The sequence below is a fragment of the Oncorhynchus nerka genome, linkage group LG21, assembly GCF_034236695.1.
Source record: "Oncorhynchus nerka isolate Pitt River linkage group LG21, Oner_Uvic_2.0, whole genome shotgun sequence".
NCBI classification, from domain to species: domain Eukaryota; kingdom Metazoa; phylum Chordata; class Actinopteri; order Salmoniformes; family Salmonidae; genus Oncorhynchus; species Oncorhynchus nerka.
Genome location: NC_088416.1, coordinates 25,925,512 through 25,944,951, shown reverse-complemented (window position 1 = coordinate 25,944,951; position 19,440 = coordinate 25,925,512). Strand labels below are relative to the sequence as shown.

General features: G+C 39.2%; 2 protein-coding genes across 4 annotated transcripts; one reads left to right on the top strand and one right to left on the bottom strand.

The window, feature by feature from the left end:
- Window positions 1-2,243: 2,243 nt before the first annotated feature.
- LOC115104185 (UNC93-like protein MFSD11) lies at window positions 2,244-11,090 on the bottom strand. Of its 2 annotated transcripts, XM_029625454.2 has the most exons (13): window positions 10,595-11,090; window positions 9,576-9,631; window positions 9,307-9,414; window positions 9,076-9,155; window positions 7,023-7,119; window positions 6,853-6,911; window positions 6,512-6,659; window positions 6,269-6,318; window positions 6,040-6,105; window positions 5,831-5,956; window positions 5,554-5,728; window positions 5,299-5,434; window positions 2,244-3,276 (listed from the first exon to the last, which is right to left on the bottom strand). In XM_029625454.2, the coding sequence occupies exons 1-13, from the start codon at window positions 10,682-10,684 to the stop codon at window positions 3,121-3,123; spliced, it is 1,347 nt and encodes a 448-aa protein (XP_029481314.1). In that variant the 5' UTR covers window positions 10,685-11,090; the 3' UTR covers window positions 2,244-3,120. The 2 variants fall into 2 exon arrangements, with proteins under 2 accessions (XP_029481314.1, XP_064862544.1); XM_065006472.1 differs by lacking the exon at window positions 9,307-9,414.
- A 57-nt stretch (window positions 11,091-11,147) lies between these two features.
- On the top strand, window positions 11,148-16,686 carry LOC115104186 (ubiquitin domain-containing protein UBFD1-like). 2 transcript variants are annotated; one of them, XM_029625455.2, is made up of 7 exons: window positions 11,148-11,247; window positions 12,049-12,336; window positions 14,748-14,956; window positions 15,086-15,151; window positions 15,879-15,984; window positions 16,073-16,155; window positions 16,309-16,686. In XM_029625455.2, exons 1-7 carry the CDS (start codon window positions 11,232-11,234, stop codon window positions 16,417-16,419), a joined length of 879 nt encoding a protein of 292 aa, XP_029481315.1. In that variant the 5' UTR covers window positions 11,148-11,231; the 3' UTR covers window positions 16,420-16,686. The 2 variants fall into 2 exon arrangements, with proteins under 2 accessions (XP_029481315.1, XP_029481316.1); XM_029625456.1 differs by having other exon boundaries at window positions 11,230-11,251.
- The last annotated feature ends 2,754 nt before the right edge of the window (window positions 16,687-19,440 follow it).

Here is a 19,440-nt window from a genome sequence, read left to right as displayed (position 1 = left end):
TTATATTTTTGTCAACTTTTACTTTTACTCCACTACAATCCTAAAGAAAATCATGTACTTTCTACTCCATACATTTTCCCTGACACCCAAAAGTACTCAATACATTTTGAATGCTTAGCAGGACAGGAAAATGGTCTAATTCACACACATAAAGAGAAAATCCCTGGTCATCCCTGCTGCATCTGATCTGGCGGACTCAATAAACACAAATGCTTTGTTTGTAAATTATATCTGAGTGTTGGAGTGTGCCCCTGGTTAACTGTACATTTAAAAAGCAAGAAAATTGTGCTGTATGATTTGCTTCATATAAGGAATTTGAAATGGTTTATACTTTTACTTTTGATACCTAAATATATTTTAGCAATTACATTTACTTTGATACATTTACTTCTGGTGACTTTCACTTGAGTTATTTTATATGAAGGAATCTTTACTTTTACTCAAGTATGACAATTAGGTACTTTTTCCACCACTGTCTGTACCACACCTTTACTATGACGCACAGGACCAGAAAGGAATTGCAGTAGAAAACAGCACACGCAACCTATTGCCATGGTAAAAACGAGAAGTGCATTATCATGAGGATGCAAATGTCTCTGCTTGGACTAAGTTAACATATCCGTTTCCTGCATCCAAGAAAAGAAGAACCGCAACAGTATAGGTGCTACCTGACAGTCTTTAGAAAGGAATAGTTGAAATAGGAGTTGAATTAGAGTACTTTTTATTGTATGATCAACATTACGGTTTCCTTCATTCTAATCTAAGTAGGGGCCTACAGTGGTATTTTAGCACCATCTCCTGAGCCTAATGTGTATTGCATGTTGTCCCACACAATAACCTCTGATATTGAATGTGCAATCTAGAACTTCAATTCCCAGTAAAAAAATCAAGTGTTGCACTTGCCCAGTGACATATACCAACACTTTGGAAGACACAAACTGAAGAAGAGGTACAAGTAAGCGCACTAGCTGGTTTAAATTGAAAAAAATTTGATTGTGTTTGTACCTTCTCGTTACCACAGAGGACAGGAACTCATAAGCTCATCCAGGATGGAACATCAATGCGAGCTGTGGCAAGAAGGTTTGCTGTGTCTGTCAGCGTAGTGTCCAGAAGCATGGATGCGCTACCAGGAGACAGGCCAGTACATCAGGAGACGTGGAGGAGGCCTTAGGAGGGCAACAACCCAGCAGCAGGACCGCTACCTCCGCCTTTGTGCAAGGAGGAGCAGGAGGAGCACTGCCAGAGCCCTGCAAAATGACCTCCAGCAGGCCACAAATGTGCATGTGTCTGCTCAAACGGTCAGAAACAGACTCCATGAGTGTGGTATGAGGGCCCGACGTCCACAGGTGATATTGTGCTTACAGCCCAACACTGTGCAGAGCTTTTGGCATTTGCCAGAGAACACCAAGATTGGCAAATTTGCCACTGGCGCCCTGTGCTCTTCACAGATGAAAGCAGGTTCACACTGAGCACATGTGACAGACGTGACAGTCTGGAGACGCCGTGGAGAACGTTCTGCTGCCTGCAACATCCTCCAGCATGACCGGTTTGGCGGTGGGTCAGTCATGGTGTGGGGTGGCATTTCTTTGGGGGGCCGCACAGCCCTCCATGTGCTCGCCAGAGGTAGCCTGACTGCCATTAGGTACCGAGATGAGATCCTCAGACCCCTTGTGAGACCATATGCTGGTGCGGTTGGCCCTGGGTTCCTCCTAATGGAAGACAATGCTGGACCTCATGTGGCTGGAGTGTGTCAGCAGTTCCTGCAAGAGGAAGGCATTGATGCTATGGACTGGCCCGCCCGTTCCCCAGACCTGAATCCAATTGAGCACATCTGGGACATCTTGTCTCGCTCCATCTACCAACGCCACGTTGCACCACAGACTATCCAGGAGTTGGTGGATGCTTTAGTCCAGGTTTGGGAGGAGATCCCTCAGGAGACCATCCGCCACCTCATCAGGAGCATGCCCAGGCGTTGTAGGGAGGTCATACAGGCACGTGGAGGCCACACACACACTACTGAGCCTCATTTTGACTTGTTTTAAGGACATTACATCAAAGTTGAATCAGCCTGTAGTGTGGTTTTCCACTTTAATTTTGAGTGTGACTCCAAATCCAGACCTCCATGGGATGATACATTTGATTTCCATTGATCATTTTTGTGTGATTTTGTTGTCAGCACATTCAACTATGTAAAGAGAAAAGTATTTAATAAGAATATTTCATTCATTCAGATCTAGGATGTGTTATTTTAGTGTTCCCTTTATTTTTTTGAGCAGTGTATTTAAAAAAAAAAAGTTTACAATAGACATTTGCTTTATTTATAACAAATACAAATCACCAAAACATTAACAGGCACTTAGTATGCATGACTGACAACATATTGATATGTAAAATATAAACAATGGAAGTAAAAGGATACCATAAATGTTAATGCATATGGATGTATTTTTTTTAACTACTCTACTACATGCTATGGGCACTGAACATAAGTTGTACAGTAATTGTATTATTATAAGGCAATATTAGGTTTTTTAAATCACTGGATAGCTCTTGTAAGCTTTGGCATGGTGGATGTGGAGAATTGTCATAGATTAGGTTTGAACAATTTTGTCTGTCTATACACATTTCAACACAGCATTAAATGTGCAGGTATACATCAATATCTTTTCCCATACATAGCTAGCATTGCCACTAATAACATATTTTCTCAAACTGTAAGATCATTTGATAAGCCTCAATATGAACATTTCTTCTGTTTCGTATGCACCTTAAATTCTAACAAACATCTAAAAACAATTCCATCAAGTTACGAAATGTATGACGTATTATAACACTACCACAGAATTGAATTTCAAACAAATGACACTATCTTAAATAACAACCCTGAGAGCAATGCATAAAGACAGCTAATACATCAGGTGAGTGGTTACGACTTATATTACACATACACAATCCGATTTGGAAAAGTTAAAAAATGACATTTAATCATGATATAATTAGTGTGTTTGTGCAAGATGAGTTATAGCTAAGACATTGAAGGTGCAAAGTATTTTTCCTGTTAAAAAACCTAGAAATGTAAGTCTGACATACATGACTGTGCCAGTGTTGAAATGACGGATCCTAATACTCTTGTTGTAGGTCTACAGAGAAGTTCTGTATTCTTTCCACCATGAAGAAGCAGAGTGTTCCAGTGAAGCCCAGGATGACCATAATGAGCAGTTGCCATGTCAACAGCAAGTAGCCACTGTAGAAGAAGGCAACTGCTGCAAAAATGGACTGGCAAAGGAAAGAAGAAAACAAAAACTTGTTGAAAGTAATACAAAGAGTTGACTTTGTGTTACTACTCTGTCACAGTAATGTATGAATTGTATCTTAGATTGTGAGTTCTTACAGAATTCTAATGTAATAAACTAATGCATGTTTGTGTGGCTAAATATACCGACACAAGAAGGCCTTCAATCGTCCTTCCCTCTAGTTATTCTTACAGTATAACCACACAAGGGATACACTACGGGTCAAACGTTTTAGAAACCCTACTCATTCAAGGGTTTATCTTTATTTTTACTGTTTTATATATTGTAGAATAATAGTGAAGACATCAAAACTATGAAAGAACACATATGGAATCTTGTAGTTACCAAAAAAATGTTAAACAAATCTAAATATATTTTATATATGAGATTCTTCAAATAGCCACCCTTTTCCTTGATGACAGCTTTGCACACTCTTGGCATTCTCTCAACCAGCTCACATGGAATAGTTTTCCAACAGTCTTGAAGGAGTTCCCACATATGCTGAGAGCTTGTTGGCTGCTTTTCCTTCACTCTGCGGGTTGACTCATCCCAAACCATCTCAATTGGATTGAGGTCAGGGGACTGTGGAGGTCAGGTCATCTGATGTAGCACTCCATCACTCTCCTTTTTGGTAGACTAGCACTTACACAGCCTGGAGATGTGTTAGATCATTGTCCTGTTGAAAAACCAATGACAGTCCCACTAAGCCCAAACCAGATGGGATGGCGTACCGCTGCAGAACGCTGTGGTAGACATGCTGGTTAAGTGTACCTTGATTGTAAATACATCACAGACAGTGTCACCAGCCAAGCACTCCCACACCATAACACTTCCTCATCCATACTTTACGATGGGAAATACACATGAGGAGATCATCCGTTCACCCACTCCGCGTCTCACAAAAACACGCCTGTTGGAACCAAAAATCTCCAATTTGGACTCCAGACCAAAGGGCACATTCCCACTGGTCTAATGTCCATTGCTCATGTTTCTTGGCCCAATCAAGTCTCTTCTTCTTATTGGTGTCCATTAGTAGTGGTTTCTTTGCAGCAATTCGACCATGAAGGCCTGATTCACACAGTCTCCTCTGAACTGTTGATGTTGAGGTGTCTGTTACTTGAACTCTGTGAATAATTGATTTGGGCTGCCATTTCTGAGGCTGGTAACTCTAATGAAATTATCCTCTGCAAAAGAGGTCACTCTGGGTCTTCCATTCCTGTGGCGGTTCTCATGAGAGCCAGTTTCATCATAGCACTTGATGGTTTTTGCAACTGCAGTTTAAGCAACTTTCAAAGTACTTGAAATGTTCCATATTGACTGAACTTCATGTCTTAAAATAATGATGGACAGTCGTTTCTCTTTTGAGCTGTTCTTGCCATAATATGGACTTGGTCTTTTTTACATTTTATTTATTCAATTTTTATTTCACCTTTATTTAACCAGGTTGAGAACAAGTTCTCAGAACAAGTTCTCTTTTACCAAATAGGGCTATCTTCTGTATACCCCCTTACCTTGTCACAACACAATTGATTGGCTCAAACACATTAAGGAAAGAAATTCCACAAATAACTTTTAAGAAGGCAAACCTGTTAATTGAAATGTATTCCAGGTGACTACCTCATGAAGCTGGTTGAGAGAATGCCAAGTGTGTGCAAAACTGTCATTGCAAAGGGTGGCTATTTGAAGAATCTCAAATATGAAATATATATTTTGATTTGTTTCACACTTTTTTGGTTACTACATGATTCCATTTGTGTTATTTCATAGTTTTGATGTCGTCACTATTATTCTACAATGTGGAAAATAGTACAAATAAAGAAAAACCCTTGAATGAGTAGTTGTTCTAAAACTTTTGACCGGTAGTGTACATCAGCCTACGTATACCTAAACATCCATAAGTTATTAACTAAACTGCAACGAACTACACCCAGCTCACCACAGAATCAGTTGCTGGTACACATGTTTTAGTAAACGATCAGCTGTATCAAACTCTCTCGGGGGTTACCTGGATGAATTTGAAGATGGCAAAAGCAGGCGCGCTTTGCTCAGCATAAACACGCCCCAAGATGCTGTACAGTTGAGTATTGAAACAGCTGTCACCAAGTCCAAGCAGGAAACTACACAGCAATGCGATGGAGATACTAGGAAACAGATAGGATACGCTCAACAGGTCGTTTTCAACTGACATGATTTCTGATTAATATTAAAACAATATACAGCCCTGCTTTTATTTTTAATTTTTTAAATATTAAAACAATACCTTGGTGTCAGATATGGCTTGTTCAGTGTGCTAGTTTTTAAAACCACAGGGGCATCATCTGGGATGTTGAGGTAGATCAAGTAGAAAGCGACAAAATGGACGACCATCCCCAGGAAGACCACAGATGTCCGTCTGAAGCGGTTATTCTTACATACTAGTCCAAAGACGCCTCCACCTGACAAATCACATCAGATTACTGTCAAACTAGTTCCTTGTTAGATTGTAACACCAACATAAGAGTGATGGGTAAACGTTACACTGGGCAACACAAACCTACCAACTATCTCTCCGATCCCCACCACGATTCCGGAGATCCCAATCAAGCCTTTAGCTGCTGCTCCAAACTCTGTTGTTGCCCCGATACATGTCCCATACACACCACTGTAGAAAGATAGCTCCAGACCTACGATGACAACACACTGCTAAAAACACTATTCCTCTGAGGGAAATGTCTGGACTTTTGGTTGTGCAGTACAATCTACTTACCACTGTATGCCATGCAACAGCTCAGGAGCAATATGGTTTTGGTTTTGAGCAGTTGCAGGATTGTCTCTGAAGAGAAGGAGACACACAAGGAATTACGCTGGATGACTAACAGGATAGTAAACGGTGAAACAACATAAACCAGGTAACAGAGGTGTCCTTTAACCAAAATAAATTGTTTAGTGATTGATTGTATAATAACAAATGTGCCTGTGATACTACATTAACTTACTGAATTCTGACTTTGCATCTTGTACTGCAGAGTTGGCTCTTTGCTTATACCTGCCAAACATTAAGATGGAAAATGATCAAATTAGCAAGACAAATACATTATTTATTTTCAATACTGTGATATTCAAATTCATAGCAGAATGAATAACCACCATTTAAAACAGAGACACCAACGCAGTGCCATGGATTCCCATTTGAATAAGGGTACAGTGAGAGAGTACTGTCAATTAATTAGGAAACTAACATCGTGCGAGATGAGAGCAAAGGCTGGCCTTCCTCCTCATTGAGCATCTCCTCCTCTGGTGGAAGAGTCTTTCTCAGAGCCAGGAAGCTGAGTGTTCCCAGCACTGAGGTAACCAGAAGACCTATAAAGATAGTCTTTCTGCTCCTATCTGAGAGGGACATCAAGAACAAAGGAAACAGTGTCGAACAGAGAACACACACCATTACTAAGTAGGGCAACAATATTAGAAGGACATATGAGTCATATCCTAAATGAAAACAAAGATGCAATTGCAAGTTTTCATTAATGTTAGCTCTATTTTCTCTCTATTTTCCCATTGGATGAGCTTCACATGCACATACCTGATATTTCTATCCTTCCATTCCAATCAAAATAAATGTAAAGATTGCCAAATAACATGCTGAAAAAGAAAACAATGTGTTACAATTACACATTCGGCTCTAGGCCACCAAATAATGGAAATAACTGCCATTAGTATATAGCCTACCATTAATATATGCCATTAATATACCTGCACTGTAAAAGGGCCCAAAACATCCCTGTGTTCCTATTGATGGTGGAAGCATCAGAGTTCTCCACAAGGAAGTGTCCTTGGGCTGTCCAAAGCACTGATGAAAGGGATACAAAGAGTGAGTGAGAGAGGCTGATTAGGAACTGCAGATGTAATGAATAGAGATGGTTGCTATTTAATGACATTTGAATAGATCAAAATGCATTATCGGGGAACAATTCAGGGAAAATGTGTCCATTTTATTTAGAACAAACTAACATTATCAAACAATTCGTTTCATCTGCCCTAAGAATTCTCATTTAGCTCTCCCATTTGTAAAATATTTGCTTTGTTTGCAATCAGAGATAATGAACATAACCCAAGCATTTCCCTTTTATGTAAATCATTAACAAGCTCCATTTCAGACTTCATTACCATGGTAACCTTTGTCCAATGCTCAACAACTGACAAGACAGACTCGATACTCTTTACCATGCATACAGGACATATGCTCCTTCTTGATTTGATCTTCCGTACCCATATTGATAACTGTTTATAATACTGTGTAATTACTATGGCATTTGATCTACTTACAAATCATTATTCCAACAGCAAAAAAATGGGTTAACTCAGTTTACAAATTTGTTAGGAATGAATAGCATGCGTAAGAGAATAGCAGACTCCAGAGGCATGTAGTGAATTTTGGATTGGATTAGGCATATGCACAGAGGTGAAACATACACTACGTGACCAAAAGTATGTGGACACCTTCTTGTTGAACATTTCATTCCAAAATCATGGGCATTAATACAGAGTTGGTCCTTCCTTTGCTACTATAACAGCCTCCACTCATCTGGGAAGGCTTTCCACTAGATGTTGAGACATTGCTGTGGGGACTTACTTCCATTCAGCCACAAGAGCATTAGTGAGGTTGGGCGCGATTAGGCCTGGCTAACAGTCAGCATTCCAATTCCTTCCAAAGGTGTTCGTTGCGGTTGAGGTCAGGGCTCTGTGCAGGCCAGTCAAGTTCTTCCACACCGATCTCAACAAACCATTTCTGTATGGACCTCGCTTTGTGCACAGGGGCATTGTCATGCTGAATTAGGAAAGTATCTTCCCCAAACTGTTGCCACAAAGTTGGAAGCACAGAATTGTCTAGAATGTCATTGTATGATGTAGCGTTACGATTTCTCTTCAAGTAAATGGTCTAGCCAGAACCATGAAAAACAGCCCCAGACCATTATTACTCCACCAAACTTTGCACTATGCATTCGGGCAGGTAGTTCTCCCGGCATCCGCCAAACCCAGATTCGTCCGTAAGACTGTCATATGGTGATGCGTGATTAATCACTCCAGAGAACTATTTTCCACTGCTCCAGAGTCCAATGGCAGCGAGCTTTACACCACTCCAGTCGACACTTAGCATTGCACATGGTGATCTTAGGCTTGTGTGGAGCTGCTTGGCCATGGAAACCCATTTCATGAAGCTCCTGAAAGAACAGTTCTTGTGCTGATGTTGCTACCAGAGTTTGGAACTCTGTAGTGAGTGTTGCAAGGATGATTTTTACGCACTACATGCTTCAGCACTCGGCAGTCCCATTCTGTGAGCTTGTGTGCCCTCCCACTTCGCGCCTGAGCCATTGTTTCTCCTAGACGTTTTCACTTCACAATAACAGCACTTACAGGGCAGAAATTTGAAGAACTAACTTGTTGGAAAGGTGGCATCCTTTGATGCCAAGTGCCAAGTTGAAAGTCACTGAGCTCTTTAGTAATGTGATTCTATTGACAATGTTTGTCTATGGAGACTGCATGGCTGTGTGCTCGATTTTATACACTTTTCAGCAACGGTTGTGGTTGAAATAGACAGATCTACTCATTTGAAGGGGTTCCCACATACAAGTCCTTTGTATATATAGTGTCTATGACTTTATACCAAACTGTCATGTAAATCATGAGAGTTCAATGTAAAAACATATTTCTACCAATATGTAATAATGTGAATGATTCTGTAGTCGGGGAATGTTAACCAGATACCAGAGGGAACAAAGGAGAGATCCCATGTAACCGGACTTACTGGCTGCTCCTATGCCGATTAGTACTGAGGTGAAGTAAAAGGACCATGTTGATGGGGTGATGAATACAGCTACGTAACCACTATGGAAAAGAATGGAAGCATAACAAACAACAGCACATGACCTTGTTATAACTACTTCAGACAGAAATATCAATCAACTACAGATCTGCAAATAGAAAATGAATGGGGGGGGGGGGGGGGGGTAATTCCTTTAGAATTCTTGATACTCACCTGTAAAGAATTCCACTGAAAAACATTGTAAACTGTGGTCCAATTATTGCAACAACAGTTGGAGCTAACAAATTTGAAAACGAAAAAATTCCATAGATGATTCCAAGGCTGTTGTACAAGGACAGAAAGAAAACAGTACAGTAGGAAAAAGTTTAGTGTCTGGTATAAGGGCCAATGATTCTGAAAGACGCACCTTATCTCCCCCACTCTTTTTGCTGGGATAATGTGGTTTTCAAATATTTAGCCTATGGTAACACCATCCAACTCACCTGTGATAACCACTTCCAGTGAAGGTATCATTGTCCAGGCTTTTAACTATGGTTTGCTATAAAAGAGAGATATTAATGTGAGCATATGAACATAGAAAATATGTTCTCAAATATTGCTGCCACTACTACCAATGTGCCCTGTGGATATTGACCTTTACATGTATTCATTTGAGTAATTCCTTTGGCATGACAATGTATTGACTGATGAAGAAATTGGAAACACAAGATGCGCCTGACCCAGGACTCCTCCAACAATGCACCACTGACAAGGCTGTTAAGGACATCATGTGAGCTGGAAGATGCACAGAAAATAAACTGATACAATTTATCATGGGGTAAAAGTCCTTAAACTTGAGAGTCAAAGGCAATGGACTTGAAAAAAGCAAAGCATAACTGCAAAATGACAACAATTCCAATCTAATTTTATTGGTCGCATTCCCATATTTAACAGATGTTATTGCGGGTGTAGCGAAATGCTTGCGTTCCTAGCTCCAGCAGTGCAGTAATATCTAACAATTCACAACAATGCACACAGATCTAAAAGTAAAAGAATGGAATTAAGAAATATATCAATATTGATGTACCATGAATGATAAACAATTATGACATGTCTAATGTAACCCGTTTTAAGATATCAAACAGCTACCAACTTTAGATAGCAGTTATCAATGGGTAACTGCCCAGTGTCTCAAATTAAATGGATTATTTTGCAAACAAAACAACTGATCAGTCAATATATTACAAACATGTCAAATGACAACAGATATTATATTTCTGATAAATTAAGAGTATGTGGCCCACATGACATGTAATTTGAAGGGGAGAGGTCAAACAGCTGTCAATTTCAGATACATTAGCTAGCTCGGAAGTTGCTAGTATCTGAAATATTATTGAGTAGGCGTGAATTTTCTCCAGTGATATTGACTCTAGCAAACAAAACAAATTACCAGTCAATATAGTTTGCCTGGGTAACGACTTCAGCTAAGGTCACACAAGTGAAAGTGTGTTCTTTGACTTACTTCAATGTTTCCACAGGTGGTGAAAGCAGTGAAAATGAACAGAAATCCTAGTCCCAGAATGACAACGTTGTAAATCCTGAGGTCTGCCATGATTATATTATTCTTGCACCACCTCTTGGTAGATGTCCCTGGTCGCTACACAACACTCAGTGCAATGAGGTAAGATTATTCCAACAGTTACACTTCTTGCGTCGACCAGACATTTCTAAGATAGCTAAGCAAATACAAAAAGCATAGGATATAGCTAGAGACCCCCACGCCTTTGATGGACAAGCACTTTTCGGCTACTCTTCTTCAAAAGTCCATATGGTAACTTTTCTTCCGCACGCTCTCTCTGTTAATAAGTTATCAGCACGAGCCAATTCAGCATAACCCTACCATTAGCACATTTGGTAGGTTGTTGTAGTTAGTAGGCTAATGTATCTAATAGCTAGCTAGCGAAGTTTCTCGTGATCGCATACAATACGACCAAGCTTCATGTCGTTGTTGTGAGGGGGGGGCAAATGACTTTCATTAGAAACCAAGCATACAGTTGAGATTTATCAAACGCTTTACAGTCAATGGAAGCCCCGTAGGACCAATACACGTCAGCGCGTCCGTTTCCCAGCAGTCTCACTTCATATTGTACACAATCATCATGGCGACCCAGGATGGTAGGTATTGAAAAATATATAATGTTATGCTTTCCCACATATCTATGCGGGGCAATTTAGCAATTTTCAATTCATTAATTTAGGCATTTAATTGTATTTCTGGCGTTGGTACAAATTCAACATGTCAATGGGATTTAAAAGCATATTTTCTTCATAATCCAATGTTCGCCCTGTTATCCTGGTCACTGGCTAGCTGCTAGCCAACCATATTTAGCTAGCTAACGTTAGCTCTTTCGATTTTGTTACATAGCCAAATAACTAGAGCTACTGTTACATAAGTTGTAATTTGATTCTAGAAACCTAGGGCAAATGTAATAATTGTTGCCAACACTATGTTATTTTGTAGCTATCAACATTAGCTATATTAGGCATTTATAAGCTAGCAAGTTATATTAAATAGCTAGCAAACTCTTATCTGACTGCAAATGTAGCTTGGATGTGTCAGCTAACTTAGCTAGCATGACTAGGTAGCTAGCAAGTTAGCGCTATTTGCAAATAAGCTACAGTAGCTCGCTAACAGCCACGTGAGATGTCAGATTTAGCTAACGTGGCTAAACGACCCACAGAATACCAAATAGGTCAACCAGCCAGTTGCTTGCAGCTGCTTTGTCATAACAAACTAACTGCATGAAGCCATTACTTGGTAGTTATTATTTGGCTGAGGATACTTAATGTGGCAAACTATTCCCAGACATTGAGTTTTGACATACTCTATGGCTTTGACAAAGCTGTGTCTGGCTGAGAATTCTTGTGGAGCTGAGAATTCTCAGCTAAGCTATGCCTTTCATAATCCTTTCATAGGAAGTGAAGAAGTCGTAATGGAAACTGAAGCCACTTTGAAAGAGCCACAACCACTGTGTGAAATTGTTGGCAAAGGGAATGCTGAAGTATTGGAAACTGTGTCTCGGACAGATAATGCCGGGGAAAGCTCTTCAACTCAGGACCCTACTGTCAGCAATGGAGATGACAGTGATGAAGGAAAGGAGATGGTGGATCTAAAGATTATTTGGAACAAGAATAAGTATGATCTCAAAATTCCTTTAGATGGCACTGGAGCCAAACTGAAAGAGCGAATCCATTCACTCACTGGTAAGTAGTTGTTTAGGCTTGCGTACTAACTACTTGGATATGTATAACAGTCACAGAGTTTTTTTGTGTTTTTTTTTTAAGGGGTGGATCAGCTAAATATTGCAGAAATAATATTAGTTCCATCAATGTAATTGTCTGCATCATTTCCAATCCCCCATATATTTTTTGGGTAAATATATATATCCATACACACATGCATACATATACACATATATACATACACATACCTATATAGACATGCATACTTTTTTAAAGAATATACCTTTATTATTATTCCCCGCAAACCCTACTACCGATCCCCCAATTGGAGTAAACTAATAAACACTTCGGCTTTTCCCTTCAATTTATACATCTTAATACACATTTTACATTCACAGTCTATTTTACAATAGTTATTTTTTGTTTGTTTTTAGTCCTTCCTCTATTTCTGATGTCCATCCAGTTTGATTTCTATTTGTAACTGTGCTATTTCACAAACGTTCTGAACATATATACATTTTACAGACCCCGTATGTTCTTCATGTATTATCTTGCTATTAGTCCCACCCTTCAGCTCCATTCAACCTCTCCCATCTATCTCTCAACATCATCCATTTTGGATTTCTATTTGCCATATATTTTTCAACTGTGCTGTGATGCTTCACAAACGACTTGAACCTTTCTATTCTCATAGCTTCTACAGATTGTAAATTAAAAATAAACATTTTTGCTCAAATAATTATTATATTATTGATTGATTGACTATGGCTTTTCAAATCACCCAGTATTGCTGTCTGCAGCGTTAGTTCTAGGCAAATGTTGCAATTCTTCAGCCATTCCTGGACCTGTGACCAAAAACGAGCTACATATGGACAATACCAAAATAAATGATCTAATGACTCTGCCTCCTCACAGCAGAATCTGCAGAGCTGGGAAGATTGTATCCCCATATATATAACATTCTATTAGTTGCAAGAATTTTGTATAGCAATTTAAATTGAAAAATTTGAAGTTTTGCATCCGGCGTTGTTTTGCATATCAATTCATAAATCATGTGCCATGGAATGGGTACATCGAAAATCTCTTCCCAACTATTTTGCCATTTATATGGCACAGCTGTCAGTTTTTTGGTCCTTAAATTAAATTGGTGTTTGTTTTTATTTATCACACTTTTCTTTAACAATTTTTGTTCTTTAATACAGGGCCGAAATACAAGTTCCTTACTTTTTTCCCCTTCTACTTGCTTCTTCCATTTTTGTGGTAATGCTGCAATTAATTGGTTGTAATTTTGGGTAGAGCAGACATTTCCATATGTCTGTGTTAGTTGCATGTGTGAAATAACTCCACCAGTCCTATTTATGATATCTTCTTTTTTTTCTACATTTCTTCGAAAAATACTTTTTTTTTTATCAATAAGTATATTTGAATTTAACCACAATATTTGTTGTATTATTTGTTCTGTCTTTTCAGGTGGATTAAACTGAAATTGCAACCAACTTTCTAAGGCTTGTTTAAAAATAAAGATATTTTGGAGATTATTTCCTTTTCAAATAATCAAAAGTGGGCCGGTGTAATCTGAATAAAGGGGAAAAGGCCCTTCTTGAACATAGGATGAGACATTCTTACCAATTTACTAGAGAACCAGTTTGGATTTAAGTATAACTTTTGTATGACTGATGCCTTTAGTGAGAGGTCTAATGCTTTAATATTTAATCATTTCTGCCCTCCGAATTCATATTCGTTATATAAATAGGCCCTTTTAATTTTATCTGGCTTGCCGTTCCAAGTAAAATGGAATATTTTATGTTCATATAATTTAAAAAGCAGGTCACTAGGTGTAGGCAAAACCATAAGCAAATAGGTAAACTGTGATGTGACTAAAGAGTTAATCGGGGGGATTTTTCCACAAATAGGCAGGTATTTTCCTTTCCATGGTGGCAAGATCTTATCTATTTTTGCTAACTTTCTATAAAAATGTATTGGAGTGAGATCATTTCTTTCTTTTGGGATTTGTATACAGAGTATGTCCACATCTCCATCAGACCATTTTATTGGTAAACTACATGGTAATGTAAAATTTGCAATTCTTTAGTGATCCAATACGTAATATTATAATTATCATAATTTGGTTTTAATCCAGAGAGAATAGCAAAACTATCTAGATCCTCTATGAGGCCATGGAGAGACTCTAATTGTGGTTTTAAAAGAAAACATGAATCATCAGCGTACAATGACACCTTAGTTTTTAAGCCACGGATTTCTAATCCCTTAATATTATTGTTTGATCTAATCTTAACAGCTAACATTTCGATGGCAATAATAAATAGATATGCCGATAGTGGACAACCTTGTTTGACTCCTCTAGACAGTCACAGTGTTGATTAATGTCTCTCAACCACCATTTATTTTTCTCTCTCTCTCTCTGTTAATAGGTCTTCCACCTGCTATGCAGAAAGTGATGTACAAAGGCCTGCTACCAGAAGATAAGACACTACGTGAAATTAAAGTTACAAATGGTGCAAAAATAATGGTGGTTGGATCTACAATAAATGATGTACTAGCTGTAAATACTCCAAAAGAGGTTATTCAGCAGGAAGTTAAAGCTGAAGAAAACAAAAAGGAACCTTTGTGTCGGCAAAAAGTAGGACTTTTCAACGTCTTTTGAGTTCCATATTTGTAAATTAACAACTTTTTTGCCCAAGGTATAGTCACAGGTTATGATATTTTGTATTCAACTGTGAACTTAAAATAATAATGTATTGAATTTCAGCAACACAGAAAGGTGTTGGACAAAGGCAAACCAGAGGACATAATGCCATCTGTTAAAGGAACAAAGGTGAGTATTTTCAACAAAACCCGAATGATGGTTGGGAAAGTATGCTTTTAATGGTTGTTTTACACTGAGTATACCAAGCATTACGAACACCTTTCCTAATATTTTTGTAGCCCCCATCCCTTTGCCCCCAGAACAGCCTCAATTCCTTGGGGAATGGACTCTCAAGGTGTCCACAGGGATGCTGGCCCATGTTGACTCCAATGATTCCCACAGTTGTGTCAAGTTGGATGGATGTCCTTTGGGTAGTGGAATATTCTTGATACACATGGGAAACTGAGTGTGAAAAAGCCAGCAGCGTTGCAGTTCTTTACACAAACCGGTGCTCCTGGCACCTACTACCATACCCCATTCAAAGGCACTTCAATCTTTTGTCTTGCCTGTTCACCCCCTGAATGGCACACATACACAATCCATTTCTCAATTGTCTCAAGGCATAACAATCCTTCTTTAACCTGTCCTCCCTTTCATCTACACTGAATTTAAGTGGATTTAACAAGTGACATCATTAAGCTTTCACCTGGATTCACCTGGTCATTCTGTCATGGAAAAAGCAGGTGTTCCTAATGTTTTGTATACTCAGTGTACATTGCCCTGTTTATGTATTTTTCTCACAGATATTTCCACTGGAACACTGTATCACGTTCAGGAGCTTGGAGATGGTTCGTTGTGAATTACTTCCTTGTTCTTCCACTAATGACCAGCAAGTGATCTCTCATTTGTTACACAGGAACGCTTACCAACAGTGCCTTTAGCCGGAATGTACAACAAATCTGGTGGAAAAGTTCGTCTCACCTTCAAACTGGAACAAGATCAACTGTGGATTGGAACTAAAGGTGAGATGACCCCCTGGTTTGGTTGGATTGTGTATAAGGAAAAAATGTTATGGCACTCACCCTTATCTGTGTATATTCTCTCCTACAGAGAGAACAGAGAAAATCCCAATGGGCTCCATCAAACATGTGGTGACTGAACCCATTGAAGGCCATGAGGATTATCACATGATGGTAACACGTTTCCTTACTACAAACTGCACAAGCCAGAATGACAGTTGATGTAATGTATGTTTTTTTTCCATAAACACATACATTATTTTGTCAAAAGTAGATATCTTACTGTAATTTATTGTGCAATTAATTTTCTGTCATTCACTTTCCTAGGCGTTTCAGTTGGGTCCAACAGAAGCCTCTCAGTATTGGGTCTACTGGGTGCCAATTCAGTTTGTTGATGCAATCAAAGACACAGTCCTTGGAAAGTGGCAGTATTTCTAATGTGCCTCTATTATTGACATTGAAGAACTGTGATCTAGAACAGGAACATATGAAAATGGGGATCTGGAGACAACAAGGAGTCCTAAGGAACTTAACATTGAAGCATATTAGAGAAGCAAACTGAAGGATGCATAAGGACTAACCATATTATTTGGAGTTTCAAGTGCACTATGAGGCAGCATCATATCCCTCAGCCCAGTTCACCATTCATTTTTTTTGCGCAAACCGCAAACCCAAGGGAAAACAATAAAACTAAATGTACAGAGATTGCTGATGCCATTTCTCAGTTATTCTTAAAGTAATAAAATATATTTAAGAAAAATCAAAAAAGCTGCACTAGTATGGTAGCCTATGTTTATTTATTCTATGAATCAACACAAGCAAACTTGCCAAAGTTGAATATGGTTTCTAATGGTCTCAATATATTGGTTTACCTGTAGTCATGATAAATGTTCATGTTAATAGAAATGATTGAAACATCTAATGGAATTTATGAAGATTCCCTCAGAAGAAATATATCACTATATAACTTAAAGTAGTAAGCAACTTACTCATGTAAGTTTTTCTATTTATATCACCACATTAGCAGCCTCCCTCTTGACAGCGGATATGTGATTTTGCTTTAGAGTTTATTTAGTACAATTCTACACATTTTGCAATAGGGTATAGAGAAAGTTTTGCTGTTTTAAAGCAAGTTTGCTGCAATTCTACACATTTTGTCATGTTTCAGAGAGAAGATCTTGCAATTATATAACACATTTGTATATAATTCTACACATTTTGCCCTGGGGCAAAGAGGAAAACTTGCTGTTTTACAGCTAATTTCCTGTAATTTGACACATTTTGCCATAGGGTGGACAGAGGTACATGTTTTTTAAATTATATCTGAGTAAGACTGACTAACAAAATCAATGGGGGCCTCCCGGACGGTAAAATCGACCATGATTACTAAGTTTAGATACTAGCTGGCCGCTAGACTAATTTAACAATCTGAAAATGTTTAACTGAAATGGGCTATGGGAGTGACTATCAGTGACTGACATAACAAGAGAAAAACTGCTAATGCTCAACCAAATTTTGAAATTGCACTTTGTGTATTCTACTATTCTAGCTTGCAACAGTAACTGAGACACCCACTGAATAAAAAATACATTTGATCTGAGGGCCCATCCCTGGTTTAGATGCACTATGCTGTTCCTACAGGAGAGGGCCACAATGTCACACTTTTACATTTCTTGTTCATAGCAAGTGGCAATCTGCCGTGGGTATAATTTCTCAGAAATGCAAAGGCCTTGATGTATTTATATACAGATATGAACTAGTAACTGCAACGTTCATATACATTGCTTTATTTAATTTAAAGTATTTAATAAGTATTCAAACACTGAAAAGAATACAAAGTCCAAGTTTGCTTTGCATTTGCCAATGTCCATACAAATTTCCAAAGCCTAAAAATGTTTTGGTTTTTTTTATCTGCAAAAAATGTACAAACACTTTAAAAGCAAATAACTGAAATAAGTTGTTTGGGACTGGCATTGTAGTGATATTAACTGGTTATACCTTTTCCAGTAATAAGGTTATCTATCAACTGAGCAGATATTGAACTAACCAGCTTATAAGGACATATCAGTGTTGTCTGGCATTAAAAAATATATATATTGCAACCATCTCTTGGAGTTGTCAGAGAACCGTCAATTTAAACATTGACCTTGACATGCTTACAATTATGATGCTTATAATGATAATATTATAATGGTTACAGTTGTTATAATAATACTTCAATTTCCAGTCTATGAATATAAGCTCATTTTTATCGACATGGCTAGAGAACGACCTGACCCTTTAACCCAGGTGGCTCCAGTAAAGATCATCACCCTTTGGTATACTCTGTAATTTTAGTGACATTTTGCTGGCCTCTCAATTGGTTATTATTCATCCTTGGTTGTATCTCCTCAGACCTTATTAATATAGAAAATGCACCTAAGTGGTCAACAAATGCAGTCCAGTAGTCTTACACATTTTCATAATAATGGTTAAATCTGATTGCGCAAACAGCCCTCTCTTGTCAGTATATTTGTGACATCGTACAAATTACCAAACTTTGTAATGTAACCTTCTCCTCCCTCCTGAATCCTCCTCCCCCTCCCCCCCCCTCCTCCCTCTCTGCAGATGACTTCGTCAACCATTTTGAAAAGAAGGTCGACGACATCCGATCCTCGTTTGCTAAGTCAAACGACACCGCTGGTTCTGCTCACACTGCCCTACCCTGTGCTCTGACCTCTTTCTCCCCTCTCTCTCCAGATGAAATCTCGCGTCTTGTGACGGCCGGCCGCCCTACAACCTGCCCGCTTGACCCTATCCCCTCCTCTCTTCTCCAGACCATTTCCGGAGACCTCCTCCCTTACCTCACCTCGCTCATCAACTCATCCCTGACCGCTGGCTACGTCCCTTCCGTCTTCAAGAGAGCGAGAGTTGCACCCCTTCTGAAAAAACCTACACTCGATCCCTCCGATGTCAACAACTACAGACCAGTATCCCTTCTTTCTTTTCTCTCCAAAACTCTTGAACGTGCCGTCCTTGGCCAGCTCTCCCGCTATCTCTCTCAGAATGACCTTCTTGATCCAAATCAGTCAGGTTTCAAGACTAGTCATTCAACTGAGACTGCTCTTCTCTGTATCACGGAGGCGCTCCGCACTGCTAAAGCTAACTCTCTCTCCTCTGCTCTCATCCTTCTAGACCTATCGGCTGCCTTCGATACTGTGAACCATCAGATCCTCCTCTCCACCCTCTCCGAGTTGGGCATCTCGGCGCGGCCCACGCTTGGATTGCGTCCTACCTGACAGGTCGCTCCTACCAGGTGGCGTGGCGAGAATCCGTCTCCACACCACGTGCTCTCACCACTGGTGTCCCCCAGGGCTCTGTTCTAGGCCCTCTCCTATTCTCGCTATACACCAAGTCACTTGGCTCTGTCATAACCTCACATGGTCTCTCCTATCATTGCTATGCAGACGACACACAATT